At 40.6% G+C, this 24,051-nt stretch overlaps 1 protein-coding gene across 19 annotated transcripts in view; it reads left to right on the forward strand.

Moving 5' to 3' along the window:
- Positions 1–24,051, forward strand: part of AOPEP (aminopeptidase O (putative)) — a 377,149-nt gene that overhangs the window by 31,915 nt on the left and 321,183 nt on the right. For all 19 annotated transcript variants that reach the window (XR_004264993.1, XR_004264994.1, XR_004264996.1 and 16 more), the window contains exons 2-3: positions 5,892–6,828; positions 18,903–19,069. Coding sequence is in view for 16 of the 19 variants with exons in the window: in XM_032266392.1 (XP_032122283.1) it covers positions 6,032–6,828; positions 18,903–19,069 (964 nt within the window). In the remaining 3 variants the exon portion in view is untranslated. The remainder of the gene's footprint in view (positions 1–5,891; positions 6,829–18,902; positions 19,070–24,051) is intronic.

The following is a 24,051-nucleotide window of genomic DNA, read 5'->3' on the forward strand; positions in this document are numbered from 1 at the left end:
TTGTCATTAAAAATGATAATTATATTTTTAAAATAGCCGGCCACATCATGTTTTAAAAAGACAGCCAAGGCAAAATCAGTCCAGAGCAGTTAAAGGGACAGGAAAGATGTACCAGGAAAAAGCAAACCAAAAGAAAGTAGCTATGACAATATTCACAGCAGGCAAAATGGAATTTCTGGGAGTTCTACCCAGTGCACTAGGAGATGTGCGTAGGGAAGTTCATTGCAGCATCGTTTGTAGTCATGAAAATTTTCAAATAAATACCTACCAATAGGGGAACATAGGGATAAATTACAGAATATTCCTGTGGGGACATTAAAAGCAGCTAAAAGAAACAGATTTATGTACATCAACATGTCTATATTTCTAAAACCATTGAGTGAAAGAAATAAGTTGCAGAATGTATCAGTGTGACATTTCTTTTTTTTTGAGACGGAGTTTCGCTCGTTACCCAGGCTGGAGTGCAATGGCGCGATCTCGGCTCACCGCAACCTCTGCCTCCTGGGTTCAGGCAATTCTCCTGCCTCAGCCTCCTTAGTAGCTGGGATTACAGGCACATGCCACCATGCCCAGCTGATTTTTTGTATTTTTAGTAGAGATGGGGTTTCACCATGTTGACCAGGATGGTCTTGATCTCTTGGCCTCGTGATCCACCCGCCTCTGCCTCCCAAAGTGCTGGGATTACAGGCTTGAGCCACCGCGCCCGGCCCAGTGTGACATTTCTAAACACAAAACAGTATATTTGAACTTTCAAGTTTCCTTCTAATTCTGAAGTTATTTTATTGAATTTTACAGTAGTAAGCCATGTTCTTAGGATTATATGCATTTGAGTGTGTGAGGAATTGTGCCCAGAAACAGTGCATTTAAAAAAATACACTGGCTGTTATAAGAGCAATTGGCATATTCTAAAGAATGAACACACCTGGAATAGCAGAAAGCTGTCATTCTCTGATCAAGTAACTGGTGAAATTAAATATTTAGCAGCTACTCACAGTGCGTTCTATGTTGTAGAATAAGCATATACGCAAACAGTTTTCTCCTTTTCCCCCAGTTGGTTACAAGTAAAATGATGTGGCATAAATACTCAGCACAGGTGTATCCTGAGAAGGAAAAATGAGACGTCTGGAGGGAGATGTTTGTGAAGCAATAACTTAGCACTAGGCTATAGAACACAGGCAAGCTAGAATCCCTGTTGTATAAATAACTAGAGGTTGAAATCACAAATGCCTTTACACAGCAATTCTACAAATGTTTATTGAGAACCTACTGTGTTCAGGGTACTCCATTTAAGTTGATCATTAACACAAAAATAATTCAGGAGTTGCAAAGAATTTTTAGAGCATTGGAGGATGGAGGTAACTGTAAAATAAGCCAGGATAAGTTAAGGGCCTTGAGGATACACATTGCTTTGTAGCTTGAAAGGAGAATGAAATTGTTTTTGTTGGAGGGATTGGGGATGGCATTACAGAGGTTATATCCCACATTTGTAAATGGGTGCATTCCACTTTGGATGGTTGAGAATGGCAGAGCAATTTCTTCTTTGTGCCATAGCTCTGTTTAGTATGTGATCTTCTTCCCCCTTAAGAAAAATATTACTATATGCTAATCCTTTCAAAGCCTTTAATGGTGCTGCTGAGACAATCACTTAAGCATTTAAAATACACACTACATAGCACACTTCTTTTACTTTTTTTTTTTTAAACATACTTATTTTAGAGGCAGCAATGGTTAGCCACTGGAAAATGATTGGTTTTTATAAGGGGGGACTTTTATATGTTATGGCTTATGACAGAGAACGGAAAAATGCTTCAGTGAGACAGGCTGGCATTTTGAATTGGAGCACAATAATAGCCAAAAGTGCTGAAGTCAACGGACTGCTTAGAAATATGATTTCCATTTGCTGAGAGAGGCCTTGCAACCACAGGCAGTTCAGTTTTTCCCTAAATGTGGGGCTGTGACCCTGATTGACGTCAGTGAGAGTTATGTACTTAAAGAGAGAAAGATGATTTAGGTCATCCATGAATCTAAGACAAGTAGGACATAGTCAAATAAGCAACAACTTAATAGACGTATACATCATTTAGGTTGGAAACCATGCAAAAGTTACAGTGCTCTTCAGAATTTTATGGGGCTAGCTTAAAAGTTATCCTTTGCCCCCCAAAGCTGTTAAAATAAGAATTGGTTACTAATCTGCATAGCTTGAAGAAGATAAAGAAGGTCAAAGGAAGCTGTGGAAGAGAGACTTAGAGGTGACATTTGATTCATGACTTAGACAATATGAAGGAGATGGCCATGAGACCTGGGAGATGAGAATTCCAAGGAAAACCATCAGCTGCTGGAAAATGTTCTGTTTGTGGCAAACTAAAAGAAATGGGTGACCTTGAGCAAATTGCTTTGCCTCTCTGGGACTCTGTCTTCATTTGTAAAATTAGAGTTGGATTGAGTGAGCCCTAAGGAATTCTTCAGCTCTAAAGTTCAATAAAATAAAGATGATTTAAAGTAGGCCAAATGAAGTTGTTGATTGCTTTCAAAGATGGCAACCCTAAGGCTGGGTGCAGTGGCCTACACCTGTAATCCCAGCACCCTGGGAGGCTGAGGTGGGCAGATAGCCTGAACTGAGGAGTTCCAGACCACCCTGGGCAACATGGTGAGACCTCGTCTCTACAAAAATTTAAGAAGTTAGATGAGTGTGGTGGCATGCACCTATGGTTCCAGCTACTTGGGAGGCTGAGAAGGAGGATGGCTTGAACCCACAACCCTAGGGGTGTTTGAATGTTCAGAATAGGGTGTAATTATTGAGGGGGAGAAAATGTTGTCAAGAGAAAAGTGTCAGGTGGAACAGGGTTCAAGTAAGTGGAGTGGGATGGTATTGAGAAAACACTTCTTCCCCACTTCTGATGTTTCCTTCCCTTTTGGGGGAGTTCAGTCGGTGTAATACTCCTGGTCCTGGTGCTTTATCCTAAGGGAAGTGGAGTGACTTAATTTGGTAAGTCCGAGAAGAAGAAACTGAATGTGCTCTCCTCATCTCGCTTTTGCTTTTGGGCAGCAATCCTGACCACAGAGAGCCATTCTTTTCTCTCCCTCCAGGCCTTAAGTCTTACCTGAGGGAGGCCACCTCCCCTTCTGGAAACTTTAACTTAATCCAGCATTGCCTGTGACCATGTGGATAAAGCTAAATTTGGGATTCAGTGTCCAGGTACCTTTGGCTCTCACGGTAAGCTGTGCTCTCCAGTTCAGCCTTCATCAGAATTGATGGTGATATTTGGTCTGCCTTTGCCGTGTCTTCATCTATGTCTCACCACATTCAGAATCTGGATGAGAGAGAAATGTGCTATTTATTTCACTCTCTAAAAACCCCAAAAGTTGGGATTCAGTGGGGTGGAATAAGCTTAGTAAGCTTTAGTGAGAAGGGATATTGTTCCCTCTGAATTAAGAGAAGGTAATACTTATGAAGAACTAGAGATACTTTGAGGTATGATTGAACAGAGATTCAGAATTATCTCAGCAAAGCAGGGGCCAAATCATCAGCTGAGAATGAGTCAGCCAGCATGGAATTGCAAAGCTAAAAGAAAAGTTTGAGAATTTCCTCTATGGAGAGTATGCAAAAGAATCCGCTAAAGAAAACCAGTGGATTGTTAGGGTGACAAACGTTTCGTCACTTAAAATACATACCACGCAGTACACTGATTTTAGAGGCAGCAGTGGTTAGCTGCTGGAAAGGCAGCCGTCGCTTTTCATGACTGGTTCTGCTAACAGGTTTGAGTGGATAGGGCCCTAGGGCAGCCTCATTCTCTGCCACTGGGAACAAAAGTAGTGAGAACCGCTCTGTAGAATGTATTTTATGCGTTAATTATACAGATTTTTAGAAGTAAATTTAGGAATCCATTAGAGTTGGACAATAAATAATTATAATGTTAAAAATGCTAAACTTTTTCTCCAAGTATGATAGTTTAGCGAGCCACTGAATTGACCCTTGTCTGAGTTGATGCAGGTTTTTCTTCTGTATGTGTGTTCAGGGTTTTTTTTTTTTTTTAATTAAGTTTTTTAAAAAAAAAGCCCAATCAACAAAATACAGTATGTTAGCAGCCACAGCCGTCCTCAGAATGAAGTTTTAACATCATTGTTTCTCATTACTTAGAAATAGCCAACAGCTTTATCGAAGGTTATTTTTCAAAATGACAGGACAGAAAATACTCTGGTTTATCCTCTGTGCCCATTGACTTTTCTAGGACCAAGGGAAATACCAGCTTCTACATAAAGTAAATTCAAACTATTCTTTGCATCTTTGATTTCTCTCTACTCCTATTGCACTGAAAGGGTACCACATATAGTTCAGTGGGGGAGGGAGCATGGACCAGGGAAGGGTTTCAGGAGATGGTTGCACTTAAACTGGGACATGGAGGAAGAATAGGATTTGGCAATTTGAGGTGGGAGGTAGGAGCCAGTTGCACTCCAAGTCCAGCACAAGGGTTAGTCCAGAAGGCACAGAGGCCTAGAGTCAAGTTCTCTTCAGGAGGCAGTGTTTTGAGTAGGCCCCCTGGCTAGAGGAAGAGCATGCAAGGGGGTGTTGTCTCCATTACTGGAAAAGTAGCTAGAAACCGGATTGTACAAGCTGCAGGAGGTGGGACTTTTTCAGGTTAGGTGAGATTTTGAAGAGGAAATAGTCTGTGGAGAGGTAGAAACTGAAAATCAATGGGATGACCTAGAATGAGATTCTAGAAGGAAAGGAAATAGAAGGGTCTAGTAGAGATGCAGATAAAGCTGGCAGGGAAGTGAGGAGGAGTTAGGATACAAAGGAAGGGCTTGATTTACCTGAAAATTCAGGCAAGTAATGATGTTTTGTAGTTGTTAAAAGATTGCCTCCTGATATTTAGAAATACAAAAATGATTTTAAATGTATCTACTCCGTTAGAGTTTTTCTTTCTGTTTCCCTGCCATTTCTTTTTTGGTTTTGGTAAAAGAATAAGAAAGAACAGCCTATGCTGCAAGAAATTAGGTACACAACAGGGACTGAAATAATTTCAAATAATTTTTCTTTTAGCCAAATTGCTAGTATACAATAAGAATACATTTTGATTCAGAACTTTTATGAAGAACCTGTGCATTTTATTGTAACATCTGTTTCTACATTTTAATTTCTCTCCCTCCTTTTATAGGTATTTGCATGCTTTTTTTTTTCAAGTGAGAAGACCTTTTGTTTGCCACAGAAGGCTATTATCCAGAATGTTAATGGGTTTTCAGCTATTAAGACGTAATGATATACCTTGAGTATTTAACTATAAATTTGAAAAATCTCCGTGAACAATCTCAAAGGAATACTTAGAATGCACTCCTGGTAAATTGGCTCATTTTCCTGTAATTTACTGGAAGTGCCGATATGAGAGCAGTTCTAATGTGAAAAGTACATTAATCCCTGGAGTTACATTGTATGTATTAAATTATTACTCTCAAAGAATAAAATGTATGGGGCCATTTAGCTTTCATTCACACTTGTTACTTGGAATCACAGTGGAAAAACAATCACTTATCTTTTGATGCACAAAATTAGAAGGGATACATTTAATATCTTTTAAGACTAGAGGCATAGCGATGCTTGGTTACACTTTTGTGTAACAATTGCTCTTTTCTGAAAGAAGGACAGTTGTCATTGGAGCATGCTGCTTCTGGCTTTGTGGAGGCCCATGCCATTCAGTTGGTAATTGAAATATTTTTAGAAACCCATAATGCAGATTTCGTTCATGTCAATAAAAAAAAAATTAATGAGCCTTCTAGCCATGAACATCTACTACTTGGGGGGTTAAGAATGGTGGTCAACTTGCAGGAGCAGCACTTGCAGGAGCATTTAGGTCTTATTTGGAATTTTGTCTAATTGTGCTTTCCTTCTTTGCCAGGAGACTGAAAGTTGTGGAACCATAACCTGTGACATCAGTTGTTTTTTTGATAAGCAGCTATTTATGATTCTGGAAGATTAAGGCAGATAGGAAACCCCCATCTGAAATTTTAACCAGCCTCTCAAACAATAAACCACATCATGGACATACAGCTGGACCCTGCCAGAGATGACCTGCCTCTCATGGCCAACACCAGCCACATACTTGTGAAGCACTATGTGCTGGATTTGGATGTGGATTTTGAAAGTCAAGTCATTGAGGGGACCATAGTACTTTTCCTTGAGGATGGAAACAGATTCAAGAAACAGAATAGCTCCATCGAGGAAGCCTGCCAATCAGAGTCAAACAAAGCCTGCAAATTTGGGATGCCTGAACCCTGCCATATTTCTGTGACAAATGCAAGGACCTTCTCATCTGAAATGGATTATAATGATTTTGCAATCTGTAGTAAAGGTGAAAAAGATACTCCTGATAAAGATGGTAACCATGACAACCAGGAACATGCTTCTGGGATTTCTAGCTCAAAGTACTGCTGTGACACAGGGAATCGTGGGAGTGAGGACTTTGTGCTAGTGTTGGACTGCTGTGATTTATCTGTGTTAAAAGTCGAGGAGGTGGATGTTGCTGCTGTGCCAGGTATGGAAAAATTTACAAGGTCTCCCAAGCTCACAGTTGTTTCTGAGGAGCTCAGGAATCAGATTGTACGTGAACTTGTGACTTTGCCTGCAGATTGTTGGAGGGAGCAGTTAGACTATTATGCTTGCTGCAGCCAGGCTCCTGGCTGTGGAGAACTCCTCTTTGACACTGACAGTTGGAGCTTACAGATCAGAAAGACAGGGGCTCAGACAGCTACTGACTTTCCTCATGCTATCAGAATATGGTACAAAACTAAACCCGAAGGGCGATCAGTTACATGGACCTCAGACCAGAGTGACAGGTAGGTTATCCGAGGGCTTCGCAGTCCCGTGCCTGTTAATCTTGTACGCTGCAGGGATGCTTTCAAACATGAGACCAGTTCTGTAGAGATGCTCCTGTGTATTCTGTGACATTACCCAAGTAGCCTCAAATCCTTAGACCTACAGTGAAGCAGGTAAATTCCCAGGCATGCTAAACCCATAATAGGATTAGCTCCCTTAAGTCAGGATGAAAAGATTATTAAGCCCCGGTATTTCTGAGTTAAGAGATTGAAAGGCAAGCTTAATGATGAAATCCTGAGCCTCAGTCTCCATTGAGATCTCTGCTAGTGACTTGGAGTGCTGTAGATGGGAGTGATGTGTCTCCAAGTGAATACTTGCTTAACGTTCCTTCATAGGCCCTTGAGAGACTAGACTGCCGTGAAGTTGGGCTGGTGTGAAGCCTGGCAAAGTGCTTTCAAATAAAGCCAGCTCTGCTTTGCGACTTTCTTACCGTACCTGTCTATTGGCAGCTGTGCCTCCCTGGACTTTGTCAGTCGTCATATAGTGTAACCCCCTCAAAGCATACAAAAGACCTGTTTCTGAGGAGCCTGACAATCCTCTGAGACCACACACTGGCCTTGTTGGCCGTGATTCTTAGTATTTGGTACCAGAAAGACCCCTGATTTTCAGTTCGAGGAGAAGGAATTGATGAGGCATTGTTTTCTGGAGGATATATTTAGGCAGCCATCTGGTCTTTTTCTTATTGCCGTTCTTCCAACAGTTGTTCTTTTTTTTTTTTTTTTATTTGAGAATTTAAAAATCAAACTTTATTGACTCCTCTGTATATTACCTATTTGTGCTAAAGTACTGCAAATCAATGATAATTATTGCAGCGCTTGAATGAATGTTGACCTCTGTTAGCTGGGTTTCAGAGCCTTCTTTTATAGCATTGAATTTCCTTAATTGAAGCAGTGTCTTCAGCAATTGCTTACATATCTCCCTCAATTCATCCCCAAAACACCTTGTAGAGAAACATTTTTAAAGCCTCACTTTGACTTTGAGCTCTAATTATCTATTTCTTGCCTCTAATCTTACCTCCTGTCCTGGTCTCCCATCCTGCTCAGAATGAGCTCGCTTCCTGTCTTATTTCTGCTAGAGTCTGAGGCAGCCATTGGGAAATTGTGGGGTGGGTGCAAACTTACATCAGTACAAAAGCATAGTGATATATTTATAGATTAACTTATTAGATTTTTTTTGAGACTGTGAAAAGTATTAAACAGGTGTTCTTATTGTATCTTCACACTTGCTCGAAATTATTAAAGATGGGAATTTCAATAGGATTTAACAATATAATATCTCTGAATATTTAACTAGGAAATTGTAGTTTTTATACTCCTAGATATTTCATTTTTGAACTAGAATAAGGAGGAAGAAGGAACTATTCAAAGTATTTGGAAGAAATATTTATGGCCTCAAACATGACTTTCTCCTGAGTGCTCACTGCAAAGAAAGAGATTAGACTGGCGAATTAAATAACATGTAAAAATGTTGAGCAGGAATGACTTCTATAAAGAAACTAAAGAGGTCCTTGGGCACATTTTGCTCCTTCAAAGGGTAAATTTACTCTTGATATCTCATTTTCTGGTAATTCAGTAAACTGTATGATCATAGCAGATGTTTAAACTGTATGCTTTGAAGTTTGGGATTATATGTTAGTGTATTAATGCCACTTGTGCAGTCTTCTGAGGACAAGAAAAATTATTTTAAAAAACAATTTCTAGAAAGATATTTTCTCTTTTTTCTCATTTTCTGGGGTGGGGAATTTTATTTATAGTCAAAATAACCTCTCGTGAATGAGCACCAGGTCTCTCAACTCTCCCATGCACTGCAGAATAAACCTCAAGATGTACTGGTAACTGTTTGGATATGCTAAGGACTTTAAAATGAGTAAGGAATGTCAGGTTGCTAGACAGAAATAACTTCTTAGTGATATAAATAAATAGTAATTATCAGGATCACAATACTTTATGAATATAATTGTGTGAAAATATAAAATTTTACAATTGCATGAAAAACATGATTAGCTAGAGCTTATTCCTCTGGGGAACGGGGTCTACCTTTATTAAAACTAAAATAATTTCTACATACTTGTTTCTGAGGGGCAGAACACTATCAGTTATACCCACTATAAATTCTCAGGCTAGGATGAGAAGCTCTTTATTCTCATTTTACAGGTAACAAAATTAAATAAAATGACTGGAAGTTCCTGGGTAAATCTGTGTCTCAAGTGAGAAAGAGAACAACTTTTTATGAATTTGATGTTTCCATGTCACTTATTGTATGCAAAGCTTTCAAGTACATTTAAAACATAAATTTATTACATTAGCTCTCAATAAATTTCTGTTTTTAACAGGAGATTAGATAGAAATATAAGAAAATCTCTCAATTGGTATCTTTCCTTTTAATTTCCATTAGAGGCTTTCCTCTTTCCCACCTGCACTCTATCCCAGCTGAGAATAAAACTTATGAGTATCAAAATAAAATAGCTTAATATAGATGTGGATGGTTGCATATGGAAATAATTACAGATACGTATGTTCCCAAGGGTTAGTGTGTGTGTATATATGCACTAATATGTTAGTGTGTGTGTATATATATTTATATATATACACACACACTATATCTTGGCTTGTCAGCTGAGAGGGTCTTAGAAGTAAGCACACCTAGCGTCCAGATCTTAGTTTCTGATACCATTCTCCGATAAAGAGAACTAGTGCTTCTTGGAGAAATGGCCAGGATAGCAGCAGGAAATATACAAAATGGGTCTGGAGCATCTTGTAATGCCAGAAAGTAATGAAGTCCTCAAACAGCAGGAGCAACAACCCAGAGTGATTAGGGTATGCCAGGGGGAAAAGGGGCTGTCTGAAAGAGCTCCTCGTGGCCAAAGCCGAGCAACAAAATATATCAGGCAGTTTCAAATGACATCCCAGAATGTGAAATAAATTAGCCATTAGTCCAAGCTGATATAAAAGAATGATTGAATAAATAAACAAGTGAGGAAGAATAGACAAATCCATGGTGCAAAAGAATTCTGAGTTAGTTGTGGGCGTGTTCTATCCTCAAGGAGGTGGGGCATAACACCTCACTCCTTAAGTGTGGACTACACAGTGAGTGACTCCCTTCCAAAGAGAACAGAATGGAAAGGGAGAAATAAGTAACTTTACACTAGAGAAATATGACAGTACTACCTCAGCAGGATGATCAAGGTCAGCATCAACAGTGATAATTTATGTGGGTAGTATTTTCTCTGGTATATGATGAAAGGGATGTCTTTGTCGTCTGCCTCCCAAAAGCTCTTAACCCCAATCTAATCATGAGAAAAGCATCAGATACATCCCAGTCAAGGGACATTAAACATAATACGTGATCAGCACCTCTCAAAATGAATAAGGTCAGCGTAACTGCCACAGTCAAGAGGAGCCCTAGGAGACATGATGATTAAAAGCAATGTGGTGTCCAGGCTGGGCACAGTGGCTCACACTGGTAATCCCAGCACTTTGGGAGGCCATGGTGGGCAGATAAATTGAGGCCAGGAGTTCAAGACCAGTCTGGCCAACATGGCAAAACTCAATCTGTACTAAAAATACAAAAAAATAGCTGGATGTGGTGATGGGCACCTCTAGTCCCAGCCACTTGGGAGGCTGAGGTGGGAAGATCACTTGAGCCCAGTAGGTCAGGCTGCAGTGAGTCATGTTTGTGCCACTGCACTCCAGCCTGGGCGACAGAGCATGACTGTGTCTCAAATGTAATGTAGTATCTGGAAACAGAAAAAAGACATTCAGGAAAAACTAAAGAAAGCTGAATGAAGTGTGTACTAATATATCAATATTGGTTCACTACTTTTGACAAGTATACTAATATAGGATGACACTAATAGGGAAAACTGAGTATGGAGTATATGGGAACTCTGTGTATTATCTTTGTGATTTTTATTTTTTGTTTTATTATTATTTTATGAGACAGGGTCTCGCCCAGGGTGGAGAGCAGTGGCATGAACTTGGTTCACCAAGTTCTTACCCTGAAAATCTCTTTTGTAAGAGCTGTTTTCTCACTTTACCATGTGGCAGGGTCTCTGTAGAAGAAAATATATTTGTAGCCTTGACCTCTTGGGCTCAAACTATTCTCCCACCTCAGCCTTCCAGGTAGCTGGGACTACAGGTATACACCACCATACCCAGCTAATTTTTGTATTTTTTGTAGAGATTGGATTTCACCATGTTGCCCAGGCTGGTCTTGAACTCCTGGGCCCAAGCATTCCTCCCACCTCAGCCACCCAAAGTGTTGAGATTACAGGCATGAGCCACTGTGCCCAGCCTTATCTTTTCAGTTTTTAAAATCCAAAACTGTTTTAATATAAAAAGTTTATGGTGGGTCACGCCTGTAATTCCAGCACTTTGGAAGACGGAGGCAGGAGAATAGCTTGAACTGAGGAGTTCAAGACCATCCTGGGCAACATGGCAAAACCCTTTCTCTATAAAAAAATAATAATTAGCTGGGCGTGGTGGCACGTGCTTGTAGTCACAGCTACTCGGGAGGCTTAGGTGGGAATATTACTGGAGCCCAGGGAGGTTGAGGCTGCAGTGAATCACGTTTGCGCCACTGCACTCCAACCTGGGCAACAGAGTGAGACACTGTATCAAAAAAATTATTAAAACGATAATTTCAAATTTGGAAAGAGATCACTATCTTTCTACCCTGAAATCTCTTTTGTAAGAGCTGTTTTCCCACTTTACCATGTGACAGGGTTCTCTGGAAAAGAAAATATATTTGAAGCTATAAAACAGTATTTCTTCTGAATAATTATCAATAATTTCATCCTTATTGTTGTTCTAATATGAAATATCTGGAAATAGAAAACTCAGTTTTCCTACCTTAGTTTAGCCATTTGTGGGTTGCCTCCAACATTCAGATACTGGATTGTAGGTGACATTTAAAAATGACTGATGGGAGGAACACATATATAACAATCTGATACAACGTGCTTCTTGAAAAAGATGTTTACTTTCCTGTGGTGTGCTAGTCTGTGTGCCCTTTAAAAATATTTTGATGAGAACAAAGACAGGGTCAAGAGTTGTGTAAAGGTGTTCTTGCCGAGCTTCAAGAAAGGAATGGGAATTAATATGTTTTTAATTATAGATCTTCAATATACCTAAGAAGTAAACTTTTAAAATGGAAACCTTTATTCAAAGTTTATGTGTTTTCTTCATTTTCTTTGTATTTTTAACATTTTTTTCCATTCCCCTGAAGAAAATGTTGTTAAAACCAAAGCATCCTCTTTGGTAACCCATTCTCTTTTTCATTAGAATAATTATAACAGTTGTGGAATCCACCAAGTGGTTTAAGAGGTCTGAGCTTAAGCTGATGACATCACTGAATTTGAGTTGAATGGAGGAAAATTCGGTTACATATAGGAAATTTATTAGAAAAACTACAGCCATTTGAATTTTTGTTAAAGATGAGAAAACTAACTGGGAAAATACATTATAAGATAAAATAATATTAAAATTTAAACTTTTGTAAAGCACTGTGATTTTTTGTTTGTTTGTTTTAGACAAAACTGGGATGAAGTTAGCAAAATACTAAGGAGAACTACTTTTTTTCTGTTATATTTCTTGCTCAGCTGTTGGGCCAGGGAAGATGTAGACTTTGAGAGTATTTTTAGTTTGGAGTATCAAAACCAAATGTTAAAACATTTTCTTCCTCCCTCTACTCCCACTGAATTAGTTTCATTATTGTATATCTCACTCTAAAGGAAAGTTTTACAATTAAAAAAAAGAATGAGCAGAAGATGTTTTAGGAGAGATTTCAGGTCTAAGAGGAATATTTCCACAATTAGTACCTTTTTTTTTCTTACTTTCTTCAAGAAACCAATGCAAAATTTATGAGAACGGAAGTGGAATACACGTTAATTCTATGATATCACTGTGTGACTGCAGATAGGAATCATGAGTGCACATGCTTGGAAGGGTCGTGTTTTAGCTTCTTTCTCCCTTTGCTGCCCAGGCTGTGTGTGCCTCTATTTCCCAGAATCCCAGTTGAGTCATCATGGAAGAAAATACAAGGATGGACTGTCTCAGTCTCAACAAGTAACCAACATAATCAACTGAACAAGAAATAAGTAACAGTGCATCAACAGAAAATAACAAATCCGTGCCCCGTAGGACCAAGAACATCGTGTGTTCAAAATAACCTTGATGGTGAAAGTCAGGAGACCTAGTACTAGTGAAAGCTGTGTGGTAACTAGCTGTGTGACTTCAGATAAGTCACCTTACATCTCTTCATTTCCTCATCTGTAAAACAAGCAGATTCCATGAGAGCATCTCCAGATTTTTTTCTATGTACACAATCCTATGCCCACAAGGACTTCCAGATGAGAAATACTGTCTTTGCCTTTACAAGCAGCTTGCCTGTTTTGCACCCAAAACATCTCTGCTGAAGAAGTGATGAATTTCTGACTCAAAGCCATTTGGACTTGTCCGTTTTGACTTTACATAAAATCTGTCTTTCTGAGTCAAAGCAACATTCTCCATGGACCTGCCATGTATTGAATATGATTGATGAATTCTGGTTTTGGTAATTGTGCTAGGAAGTAGAAAAACAGAATAGTAATAAGGAAGAGGTTCATGTGTGTATAGGAGAGAAAGAGAGTGAGTCATAGCTAAACACTTCTTTTAGTAGTTCTGGCTCTTTGTGGCACAAGAAAGCAAGAGGGTTGCTCACCTGTAATGGAGACTGTAATCTAGGTCTAATGAGAACATGGAGTTATCAAAAAGATTAATGCAGAAAGGAGAACAGATGGAAGGGAATTGGAAGTGGCCTGAAGACCTTGTAACCCTCAGAAACTTACAAAATATTCTGATGCCCTAAACTGTCACATCTGTGGCCCTCCCTCTGGAGATTAGGTCAGGGTCTCATCAAGCCACCTACGAGGCCATTGTGGGCTCATTACCTCTGACCTACTTCTGGCAGCCTTCTCCCCAGTCACCTAACGGTGATAACCAGAGGTCAGAAAAAGGATGACTTGATGGACTGTAGTGGAACTTAAAACATTTTAAATGAAAAACAACCCCCTTTTTCTCCTGGCTGAGAAAAGACAAATGCATATAGTAGTCAACAGAAAAAAAAGAAAATCTATGGTTTTAAGCAATCCCTTACAAGTTTGCATGGCTGGCTCCTCCTTAAGACTAGCACGTGAGTCTTAGCTGACCTCTTACTTTGAAAGGCAGAGTTAATGTGTTTTATCCTCATTTGACCACTCTGTAAATGCAGAAACATGTAGCCAGAAGCTGAAGTAATTGTTATTCTGACAAGTTTTCCTCAATTTAGAAGTTCTTTAATGGCAGCAAGCCTTGGACCTGTGTCTCACCCTGTCTTACCTATTCTCTTCTTTCTGATTTTCATTGTTCTCTCATTCCACAACGCCTGTGCAATCTGGGCTCCCCGAGGAATATCTCATACAGTTGGGCATCCCAAGGCATGTGAGATGAACCCTGGTAAGAGAGTTTTCCTTGCTGTGCTGGAAGGAATTACTCGATCTGAAAATGATGAAGTTATAAGCATTGGAGAATTTCAGGTCGGTGCCTGCACATCTATCCCATGAGTGTTTTAGCAACATGGCCAAGGTGCAAGGCTATTCGTGTCGAATAAACACAGCTGCATTTATTTCTGTGTTTACACATTCAGATAACTGCAGAGCCTGTTTATAATCACATAGCTTATCCTGCCCTCTATGGAGGGGAGGCACGGATGGGTAAGCAGGAATCGGCCCTCCATATAGTTCTCATTTGAATGTGTGCATAATGGGGGCCATCTTTAGCCTGAAATCACTATGTAGTGGGTATGATTTCAACACTGGGAAGGCCCCATGTTCACCCATCCTCCACTTGCTGGTAGATGACCAAAATTCCACCAGTAGAGCTTTATTCAGAGGATAAAACCTTCACACTGTTACAATATAGTTACCTAACTGTAAATTGATTTCAGGTTTGCACTGTGATGTCAGACATTGTGAATAGGATATCAGCTTGTAAGAGAGGAAAAGGCCATTGACTGTAAAGACTCGTAGGTCCCTAGTGCTTGGTTTGGGCATGTTGGGAAGGGAGGAGTGAGCCTGCAGCTGAGAAAGAGAAAAAGGCCAAGAAAAGAGTAGTCTGGGAGCACAAAGAGAAGTTACATTTTCAGGATGTGACTACCCTAAGACTTCCCTCTTATGTCATTTTTTCCTGCTTATGAAAGCGTTCCAATAAGAAAGTGGTTGATTCTCGTATCAGACATGGGTATATTTTTGGGGTGTGTCTTTTTTTTTTTTCTTTTTTTTGAGACGGAGTCTCACTCATGTTACCCAGGCTGGAGTGCAATGGCGCGATCTCGGCTCACCGCAACCTCTGCCTCCTGGGTTCAGGCAATTCTCCTGCCTCAGCCTCCTGAGTAGCTGGGATTACAGGCATGCACCACCATGCCCAGCTAATTTTTTGTATTTTTAGTAGAGACGGGGTTTCACTATGTTGACCAGGTTGGTCTTGATCTCTTGACCTCGTGATCCACCCGCCTCGGCCTCCCAAAGTGCTGGGATTACAGGCTTGAGCCACCGCGCCCGGCCTGGGTGTGTCTTTTAGATTGCTGACTTGATCTACATGTTCAGAGTTACAGCTCTGGGTACCGAGTGGAAGCCAGAAAAAAAGGTTAGACTTCAGCAGAAAAGATAACACAGCCATGGAAAGAGGAGGGTGGGATAGAGAATTGTGGGGACATTGGGGAGGGTGGCGGCGAGAGCTTGCTGGGGCCTGGCGAGGTAACTAACCCCCTTGATGGGAGGGATCAGGTGCCCAGATGCACAATGGCAGAAGGAGCTTTCAAGAGCATGACAGAAGGGATCAGGACAAAATTCTAGAACAAAGTGTCGAGAACTAGGTAGCTAAAGAGGACAAACTACCGAACCGGGGAGGAAAGGATGGTGATAACATGGTAGATTTTCATCTAGTCAGTGGAAGGACTGCCCCCTCATCAACTGACTCATATATGCCTGCGATGTCTACACTTCCTGCTTCATCAAATCATCATTTTCAAATTTTTTCAGGTAGGTCTGATTTCAGACATCTAAACCCATTCATGGACACCACACCGTTTGGGATTAGGAAAACATACAGTGTCCATGAAAGTGTCTTCTGTCATATGCTTATGTGAAATCCTTTATAAGCAAATTAAACAGGTGCATACCCTCCACCTATCTCCTTGGACCCACCCTCGTCCTCCTTTCTTGTTCAATAGCTTTACCATCCATCTTACCACTTGAGCCAGAAACCTCAGAAAATTCTGTGTTAACTATGGCTGCATGACAAATCACCCCCACATTTAGCAGCTTAAAAGAAAAAATGCCTATTATCTCTCATAGTTTCTGAGGCTCAGGAATCCAGGAGCAGCTTAGCCAGCATCTCTTGCTCAGGATATCTTGCAAGTTAGAGTCCACCTGTTGGCCGGGGCTGCAGGTGTCTCACGGCGTGCCAGGAGCTGGGAAATCCTCTTTCAAACTCACTTGCATGGCTGTTGCAGGCCTTGGTTCTTCACTGAGTGTTGGACAAACGTGTCCGTTTCTTACCATGTGGGTGCCTCCCTAGGCTGCCTAAGTGACTCCCTGACACTCATGACCTAGAGTGAATGATGGGGGACAGAGCGAGAAAAGATAGTCTGAGATGAAAACCACAGATTTTAAAATTGCCTCAGAAGTGACATGCCATCACCTTTGCTGTATGCTGTTGGTCCTTCTTATCAGACAATGCTTAGACTTTCTGATCTCTCCCTGTCCCAGGTCAAACCTTTGCATTATCACTGCATACATACTATAGGATGAGAGTACTGCAGCTGCCTGTTGGCTCTACCCAGGTCTCTTTGGTCACACAGACCTGGTACAGTATGGAGGGGACTACACAAGGATGTAAATATTGGGAAGAAGGGGCTATTGGGGGCCAGCTTGGCAGCTGCCTCCTCAGAAGAGCCTTCCTTTCCTTCTCCCTCTTCTTCAGCAAATCACTTTCCAAGTCCTGGTTTTTCATCTCCCGTGTTTCTCAGATTTGACCTCCTCTCAGATCCGATTGTTGCTTTGGGGAAGAGGTGTGGAAGTTGATGGAGGCAGCCCTGGGGACCACATACCTAAGGGCACAAGTGGCATGTGTAATAATATGCCAGCATGGCCTCCAACACAACCTTATAGGGAGGAGAGCAACATCTTGGCAAGCCAGTTGTTTGGGGAGGATTTGTTCCCCGTGCAGGCAAGGGAAGACCCACAACACAGACTTATACTAGGTAAATAAGGTGCTTATTGAACAGAACAGACAATAGAAGTCACTTCTTGCTTCCCGCTTCACCGGCCCAATACCGATTTCACCTGTGACTCAGAAGTTGAGGAACTTCCCCACAGTCATTTGATAAGTTGGCAGCCCAGCTGGTACAAAGGTGTTTAGACTTTCTAATCTTCCCTGCCCCACGTCAAACCTTCACGTTATCATGGCATGCATACTTGTGGGATGAGCGTACAGCAGCTGCCTGTTTGCTCTGAGACCCATTTTGTGCTCTTTTTGTGACCTTCTCTAAATGACGAGGAACTTCATTTCCTAGGCTCTCTAGTCTTCTGGCTTCCTGCTAGGTTTGGCCAGTGGGGGCCACTGGTGGAAGATTTGAAAGCAGGAGTTGGCTGGAAGTAAGTTGTTTCTCCTCCTCCTGTTTCCTTTGGCAGCTCCAGTGTGGCTGAGTCTCCTCTGGTCCCAGCTCCCCCCGGACAGTCCCCACTGTGACTCTGGCTTCTGCCAGATGACCCCTGCCGTATAACCCAGTAACACCCAGTAACAACCAGCTCTTCCAGTCTCAACCAGGAGTCACAGCTGATTACTGCTGTGGCCAGTCCCTAGGTTGTCTTACTGTCCTCTAATTGGTTTCTCAGCTCTTCTATCGTTTGTATAACTCATTTCGAAGATTGAATTACCCGTTTGTTAAGACCTGGACTGGTTTCTCTTTTCCACACAAGACCCTGACTGATAGAGTCGAACCATCGTTCTGATTTTTCTTGCACGTCGTGTGAACACGATAAATGCTCAATTATAATGATGTTAATGAAAAAGGAAAACCAGTTTATCCAAAAGAAGTAGTGCTTTGCTCTATTCATTTATAAGTCAAGCTGACCAAAACTATATATTTGTCACAACTGAAAAACAGAAAGTGGAAACATTTTCCTAAGTTTTTTCTGAGGAGTCAGTCTTGTACCTTCGACTCTGTGGTGTCAAGAGTTGACCCCTTTGATCTTGAGGATCTTTTCCATCTTTATCAACCATGACTCTGTCATGGGAGGGATTTTTCTTGGATTGGATGGGATTGTACTTTCTGATTCCATTAGGACTCATGGCAGAATGAGTCCTGATGCCATGTCACTGGTTTTGTATGCTTACTTTGGTAACAACTGCACCCTTGGCTTTCCCATCACAGGCCTCGTTGTTGTGACCCACAGTCCTGTTTATATGCCAGCCCCTGTTCTTGGCCTCCACACAAGGATTCCCACAAGGGTTCCATTTGAGATGGTGGTTTCCAAGATTGGGGGTATCTGCCTGCCAGCCCTGGATACTGAGACCACCAGCTTGTTTTTCCAAGCATTAATATCTCCGTGATCTCCAAACATATTTTCTTTTCCAGAATGCTTTCCAAAAGGTTTGTAAGAATGTCTCTCAAACTTTTCTTTTGAAGGCATCAGGGCCTGAGGGGAGGGGGCAAGGGTAATATAAATTATAACTTGGCAGACTAGTATGTAAAACTTTATCCAAAAAAATATTTTTCTCCTTAAAAAAACCAACTCTTCTTACATATTTAAGAAATTCGTTTGAGAGAAATAACCACTCAGCTATTCACATAGCCAGCCCTTGGCAGCTTCAGTTCAAAATACTCTGAAATCAGTCAACTGCAAAGTTTCAAATGTTTTCTTTGAAAGCTCAACTTAACCTTTACTACCTTGGTGGTGAGAAAAGTGACAACTCATTTTAAAGATTCTCCCCCTTTCTTTGTCTCTCTTCTGCAGGCCATGTGTTTATACTGTGGGATCTCCCATAAACAACAGGGCCCTTTTTCCATGCCAGGAGCCACCCGTTGCCATGTCAACATGGCAGGCTACAGTTCGAGCAGCTGCATCTTATGTTGTTTTAATGAGTGGGGAGAATTTTGCCAAGCCAACACAGCTTTGGGAAGGTACTGTACATGTGTTCTTTGCTTATTTATGTATTGCACACATGCTGGACCCAGGAACCCAATAAGCAGTGTTTTTCTAAACTTTAAAGAGCTCCTTTATTAGCTGGGTTGGAAATGAACATAATATAAAACATCCTGCCAGAGGAAACAAGCAGGGGATGGGGAGGGACACTTAGGAGCCTGGGCACGGGATTTGGGACTCTTCATACGAAAGTTGTCAGTTTATAGATTATCTCAGCAGTTGCTTTCACCTTGTGGTTTGTGGGCCATAAGTAGGTGGTCTTGACTGAAGACTTTCTGAACCAGCAAATGTATCATGAAAACGCCATTGCAGTTGCGTTGTTTGTGGTTTGTTATGGTGTCTGTACATGGTTATTCATTATGTTAAGAGATAGTGCTCTTGTTGGCTGGCCCACTGAAGTTGTCCTAGTGAAGTATCTGTTTTACACACTATTTGCCTGTGTGAAGTTCTGAACCAAAGGTATATAAGAAGGATGGAAGGTGGCTGGGCACAGTGGCTCACGCCTGTAATCCCAGCACTTTGGGAGGCCGAGGCGGGCAGATTACGAGGTCAGGAGATTGAGACCAACCTGGCTAACACCATGAAACCCCGACTCTAGTAAAAAATACAAAAAAATTAGCCGGGCATGGTGGCAAACAGCAGTCCCAGCTGCTCAGGAGGCTGAGGCAGGAGAATTGCTTGAAGTCAGGAGGCAGGGGTTGCAGTGAGCCAAGATTGCGCCACTGCACTCCAGCCTGGGTGACAGAGTGAGACTCTTGTCTCAAAAAAAGAAAAGAAAGAAAGAAAGATGGAAGGCAGCGCTAATGTATCTTCAGGGTTTTATCTACAAATTACTTATTGCAACAATTAACTTTTTCAGTGGAGATCCTGCGCATGTTGATGCCAGGAAATAATTTGTTTATTTGAGAGACAGGGTCTCACTCTGTTGCCCAGGCTGGAGTGCAGTGGCTTGGTCACAGCTCACTGCAGCCCTGACCTGCCAGGCTCAATTGATCCTCCCACCTCAGCCTCCTAAGTAGCTGGAACTTCAAGGGCATGCTACCACACCCAGCTAATTTTTGCAGTTTTTGGTAGAGATGAAAGTTTGTCATGTTGCCCAGGCTGGTCTTGAATGGCTAGGTTCAAGCGATCTGCCCACCTCAGTCTCCCAAAGGTGTGAGCCACTGTGCCTGGCCAGGAAACATTTTTATAGTTATATTATTTCTTTGTTTAAAATACGGCATCTCCTCGCACTTATTTATTATAGAAACTTTAAAATATACAGAAAGGTAAAAATGAATTTAAATAAAGAAAATTATTGCTAAGATTGTATTGTATTTCCTTTCAGTATTTAAAATCTATTATGTTTTGTACAGTTATAATCCCAAAATTGTGATAGCATATGATGGTATTTATTCTGCTTTTTTCACTTATAGCGTATCTTAAACTTTTTTCAGGTCATTAAATTTTTAAAAATATTATTTTAACTTTGGCACAATGTTTTTTATATGAATATATCAGAATTTAACATTTTTGTGTTAAATATTTTGATTATTTCAGTTTTTTCCCTGTTATAAATAAAGTTGCATTAAATCCCAGGGGAGACAGAATTACTAAGTCAAAAGTCAGAACATGTTTAAGACTGTCGGTGTATATCTCATAGTGTTTTCTAGAAAGGCTGTGCCGATTTATGCATTCATCTGTAGTTATGAGGGTCCCTATCTGATAGGCAGGAAGTGTCTCTTTAATTTGGATTACTTTGATTATTAGTAAGTGTGTTTCTTAACCAGTTTCATTTTCTGTTTATTTCTTTTGCCCATTTTTATACTTATACTGAAGATTTAGGTTTTTGCCAAGTTTGTCTTATTTTTTAATTTTATTGGCTCTTTAAGAAAAATAAAGATACTAATTTCTTATATTTGTGAAAAGCATTGTCCCCAGCTTTTGGTGTATCTTTTAATTTTATATGATGTGTCTATTTTTATGAAGTTAAATTTATTAGATTAAGATTGATTTTGTTCTAATATTTTTATGGTTTAATTTCATGACTCTTTAATCAGTCTGTAATTTATTCTCATCAGGCAGTGAAATGAGGACTAAACATTGCCCTTTTTTTTCCAAATAGAAAACCAGTTGCTTCAGGATCATTTATTGAATTTTTAAATTTTGTGATGTCTTTATCATAAGCTAGATTTACATATGTGCTGAAGTCACCAATGAGTATTTACTTGATTCTTAACACATTTAAAAATTTTGTTTTAAAAAATAAGTAGTGGCCGGGCGCGGTGGCTCACGCCTATAATCCCAGCACTTTGGGAGGCCAAGGCGGGTGGATCACGAGGTCAAGAAATCGAGACCATCCTGGTCAACAAGGTGAAACCTCGTCTCTGCTAAAAATACAAAAATTAGCTGGGCATGATGGTGCGTGCCTGTAATCCCAGCTACTCGGGAGGCTGAGACAGGAGAATTGCTTGAACCCAGGAGGCGGAGGTTGCGGTGAGCCGAGATCGTGCCATTGCACTCCAGCCTGGGCAACAACAGCGAAACTCCGTCTCAAAAAAAAAAATAAAATAAAATAAAAAATAAAAAATAAGTAACATTTACATGGTTCATTTATAGAATAACAAAGGACAAAGCATTTGTAATAAAGTCTTCCTTACCTCTATTTCGCAGACACCCAATATCATTTCCCCAGGCAACCAAGGTTACCAATTTCTCTTGAATAATATGTTTTTTCTCTGTTGTACAAATTGTGGCACGCCAGACACATTTTTTCTATTATACTTTCCTTTTAGAATAAATTTATTTATTTATTTATTTGTTAATTTTGGGGTGGAGTCTTGCTCTGTCACCAGGCTGGAGTGCAATGGCACAATCTCTGCCTCCTGGGTTCAAGCGATTCTTCCACCTCAGCCTTCTGAGTAGCTGGGACCACAGGCGCGTGCCGCCACGCCCGGCTAATTTTTTTTGTATTTTTAGTAGAGATGGAGTTTCACCGTGTTGGCCAGGATGGTCTCGATCTCTTGACCTCGTAATCCACCCGCCTCGGCCTCCCAAAGTGCTGGGATTACAGGCATGAGCCACCGTGCCCGGCCAGAATAAATTTATTTTATAGATATTTTGTATCAGAACATAAAGAGCTTCCTCATTTATTTATTTTTATTTATTTTTTGGAGACAGAGTCTTACTCTGTTGCCCAGGCTGGAGTGCAGTGGCGTGATGATGGCTCACTGCACCCTCCCCCTCCTGGGTTCAAGCAATTCTTTTGCCTCAGCCTCCTGAGCAGCTGGGACTACAGGTGCATGCCACCACACAGGCTAATTTTTTGTATTTTAGTAGAGATGGAGTTTCATTGTGTTTCCCAGGCTGATCTTGAACTCCTGAGCTCAGGGAATCTGCATGCCTCAGCCTCCTCAGCCTCCCAAAGTGCTAGAATTACAGGCGTGAGCTACTGCACCTGGCCTTTTCTCATTATTTTTATGGCTATGAGTATCCCATAAATGAGTCTTTTACAATTTAGTTAACCAATATCTCCGGTCTGCACTTCATATTAAATAAGGAATTGGATGGGTACTTACTTCATTATCGTGCTGCACCCATATTCTCCAGTTTTACTTAATAAAATTTGGGATTTAGGACTCACATTTTCTCTATAATTTTTTTGTATTATATTTTTTCTAGGAATTACTATTATTGTATTATATTTTCATTCAGTTTCAAATGATTTTATAGTAAGTATTTAGATTTTCTTCATTCTTAACCTCTTAAGTTGCCTGGGAAATAGCTTCAAAATTTTTTTTTAGAAAGGTGGATGAATGGATTGGTTTTTTGTTATATTCATTTATGAACAACCCTTGGCTAGGTATGACATTCTTTTGTAATTTTTTATTTGTAGCAACTCTATTAACTGAAGTATAACATTCTTGAGTCACTTTTTCCCCTCTTTAACAACTCTACTTGTTTCCATTATCATCTCTTATCTAGTATTTCTCAGGAGAAATATGATACCAAATTTTTTTTTTGTTCTTTGAAAGTCATCTGATTTTTCTGTTTAGATGTTCATGTAATTTTTAAAAAAATTTACCTGTATGTACTGTAAAACTTTCTAAAATGACTCTAGATGTGGGTGCCTTTGTTTTTAATCAATTAATATAGTATATATAGCTTACATACTATACTGAGTTCTCCAGAGAGACAGAATCAATAGGAGATAGACAGAAAGATAGATAGATAGATGATAAGGGATTTGTTAGGGGAATTGACTCATGTGATTATGAAGGATGAGAAGATCCACAACAGGCTAGAGACCTCGGGATGCTGGTAGCTCAGTCTAATTTCTAAAGTCTTAGAACTAGGTAAGCCCATGGTGTAATTCTTAGTCTAAGGCCAAAGGCCTGAGAGCCCAGGGGGCTGCTATTGTAAATTCTGGAGTCCCCAAAGCAAGAGAGCATGTACAAGAGGAGGAGAATATACCAGCTCTAGGAAAAAGAGAGCGCAAATCCTTTTAACTCCTTTTTTGTTCTATCTGGGTCCCTGTCTGATTAGGTGACCCACCCACATTGAGGACAGATCTTCCCCACTCAGTCCACCAACTCTCAGGCCAGTCTCTGAAATACCCCCTCACAGACACACCCAGAAGCCATGCTTTACCAGTTCCCTAGGTATTCCTTAATCCAGTCCAGTTGACACCTAAAATTAACCACCACACATATATAATAAATATGTACTTTTTTTTAGAGAGTATCATTCTGTCACCCATGCTGAAGTGCTGTGGTGCGATCTCAGCTCATTGCAACCTCTGCCTCCCTGGTTCAAGCAATTCTCGTCCCTCAGTGTCCTTAGTAGCTGGTATTACAGGGGCACACGACCACACCTGGCTGATTTTTTTTGTATTTTTGTAGAGACAGGGTTTTGCCATGTTGGCCAGACTGGTCTTGAACTCCTGTCCTCAAGTGATCCGCCCACCTTGGCCTCCCAAAGT

This window comes from Sapajus apella, unplaced genomic scaffold (genome assembly GCF_009761245.1).
Source record: "Sapajus apella isolate SASKATOON/1434 unplaced genomic scaffold, GSC_monkey_1.0 scaffold158, whole genome shotgun sequence".
Lineage (NCBI taxonomy): Eukaryota > Metazoa > Chordata > Mammalia > Primates > Cebidae > Sapajus > Sapajus apella.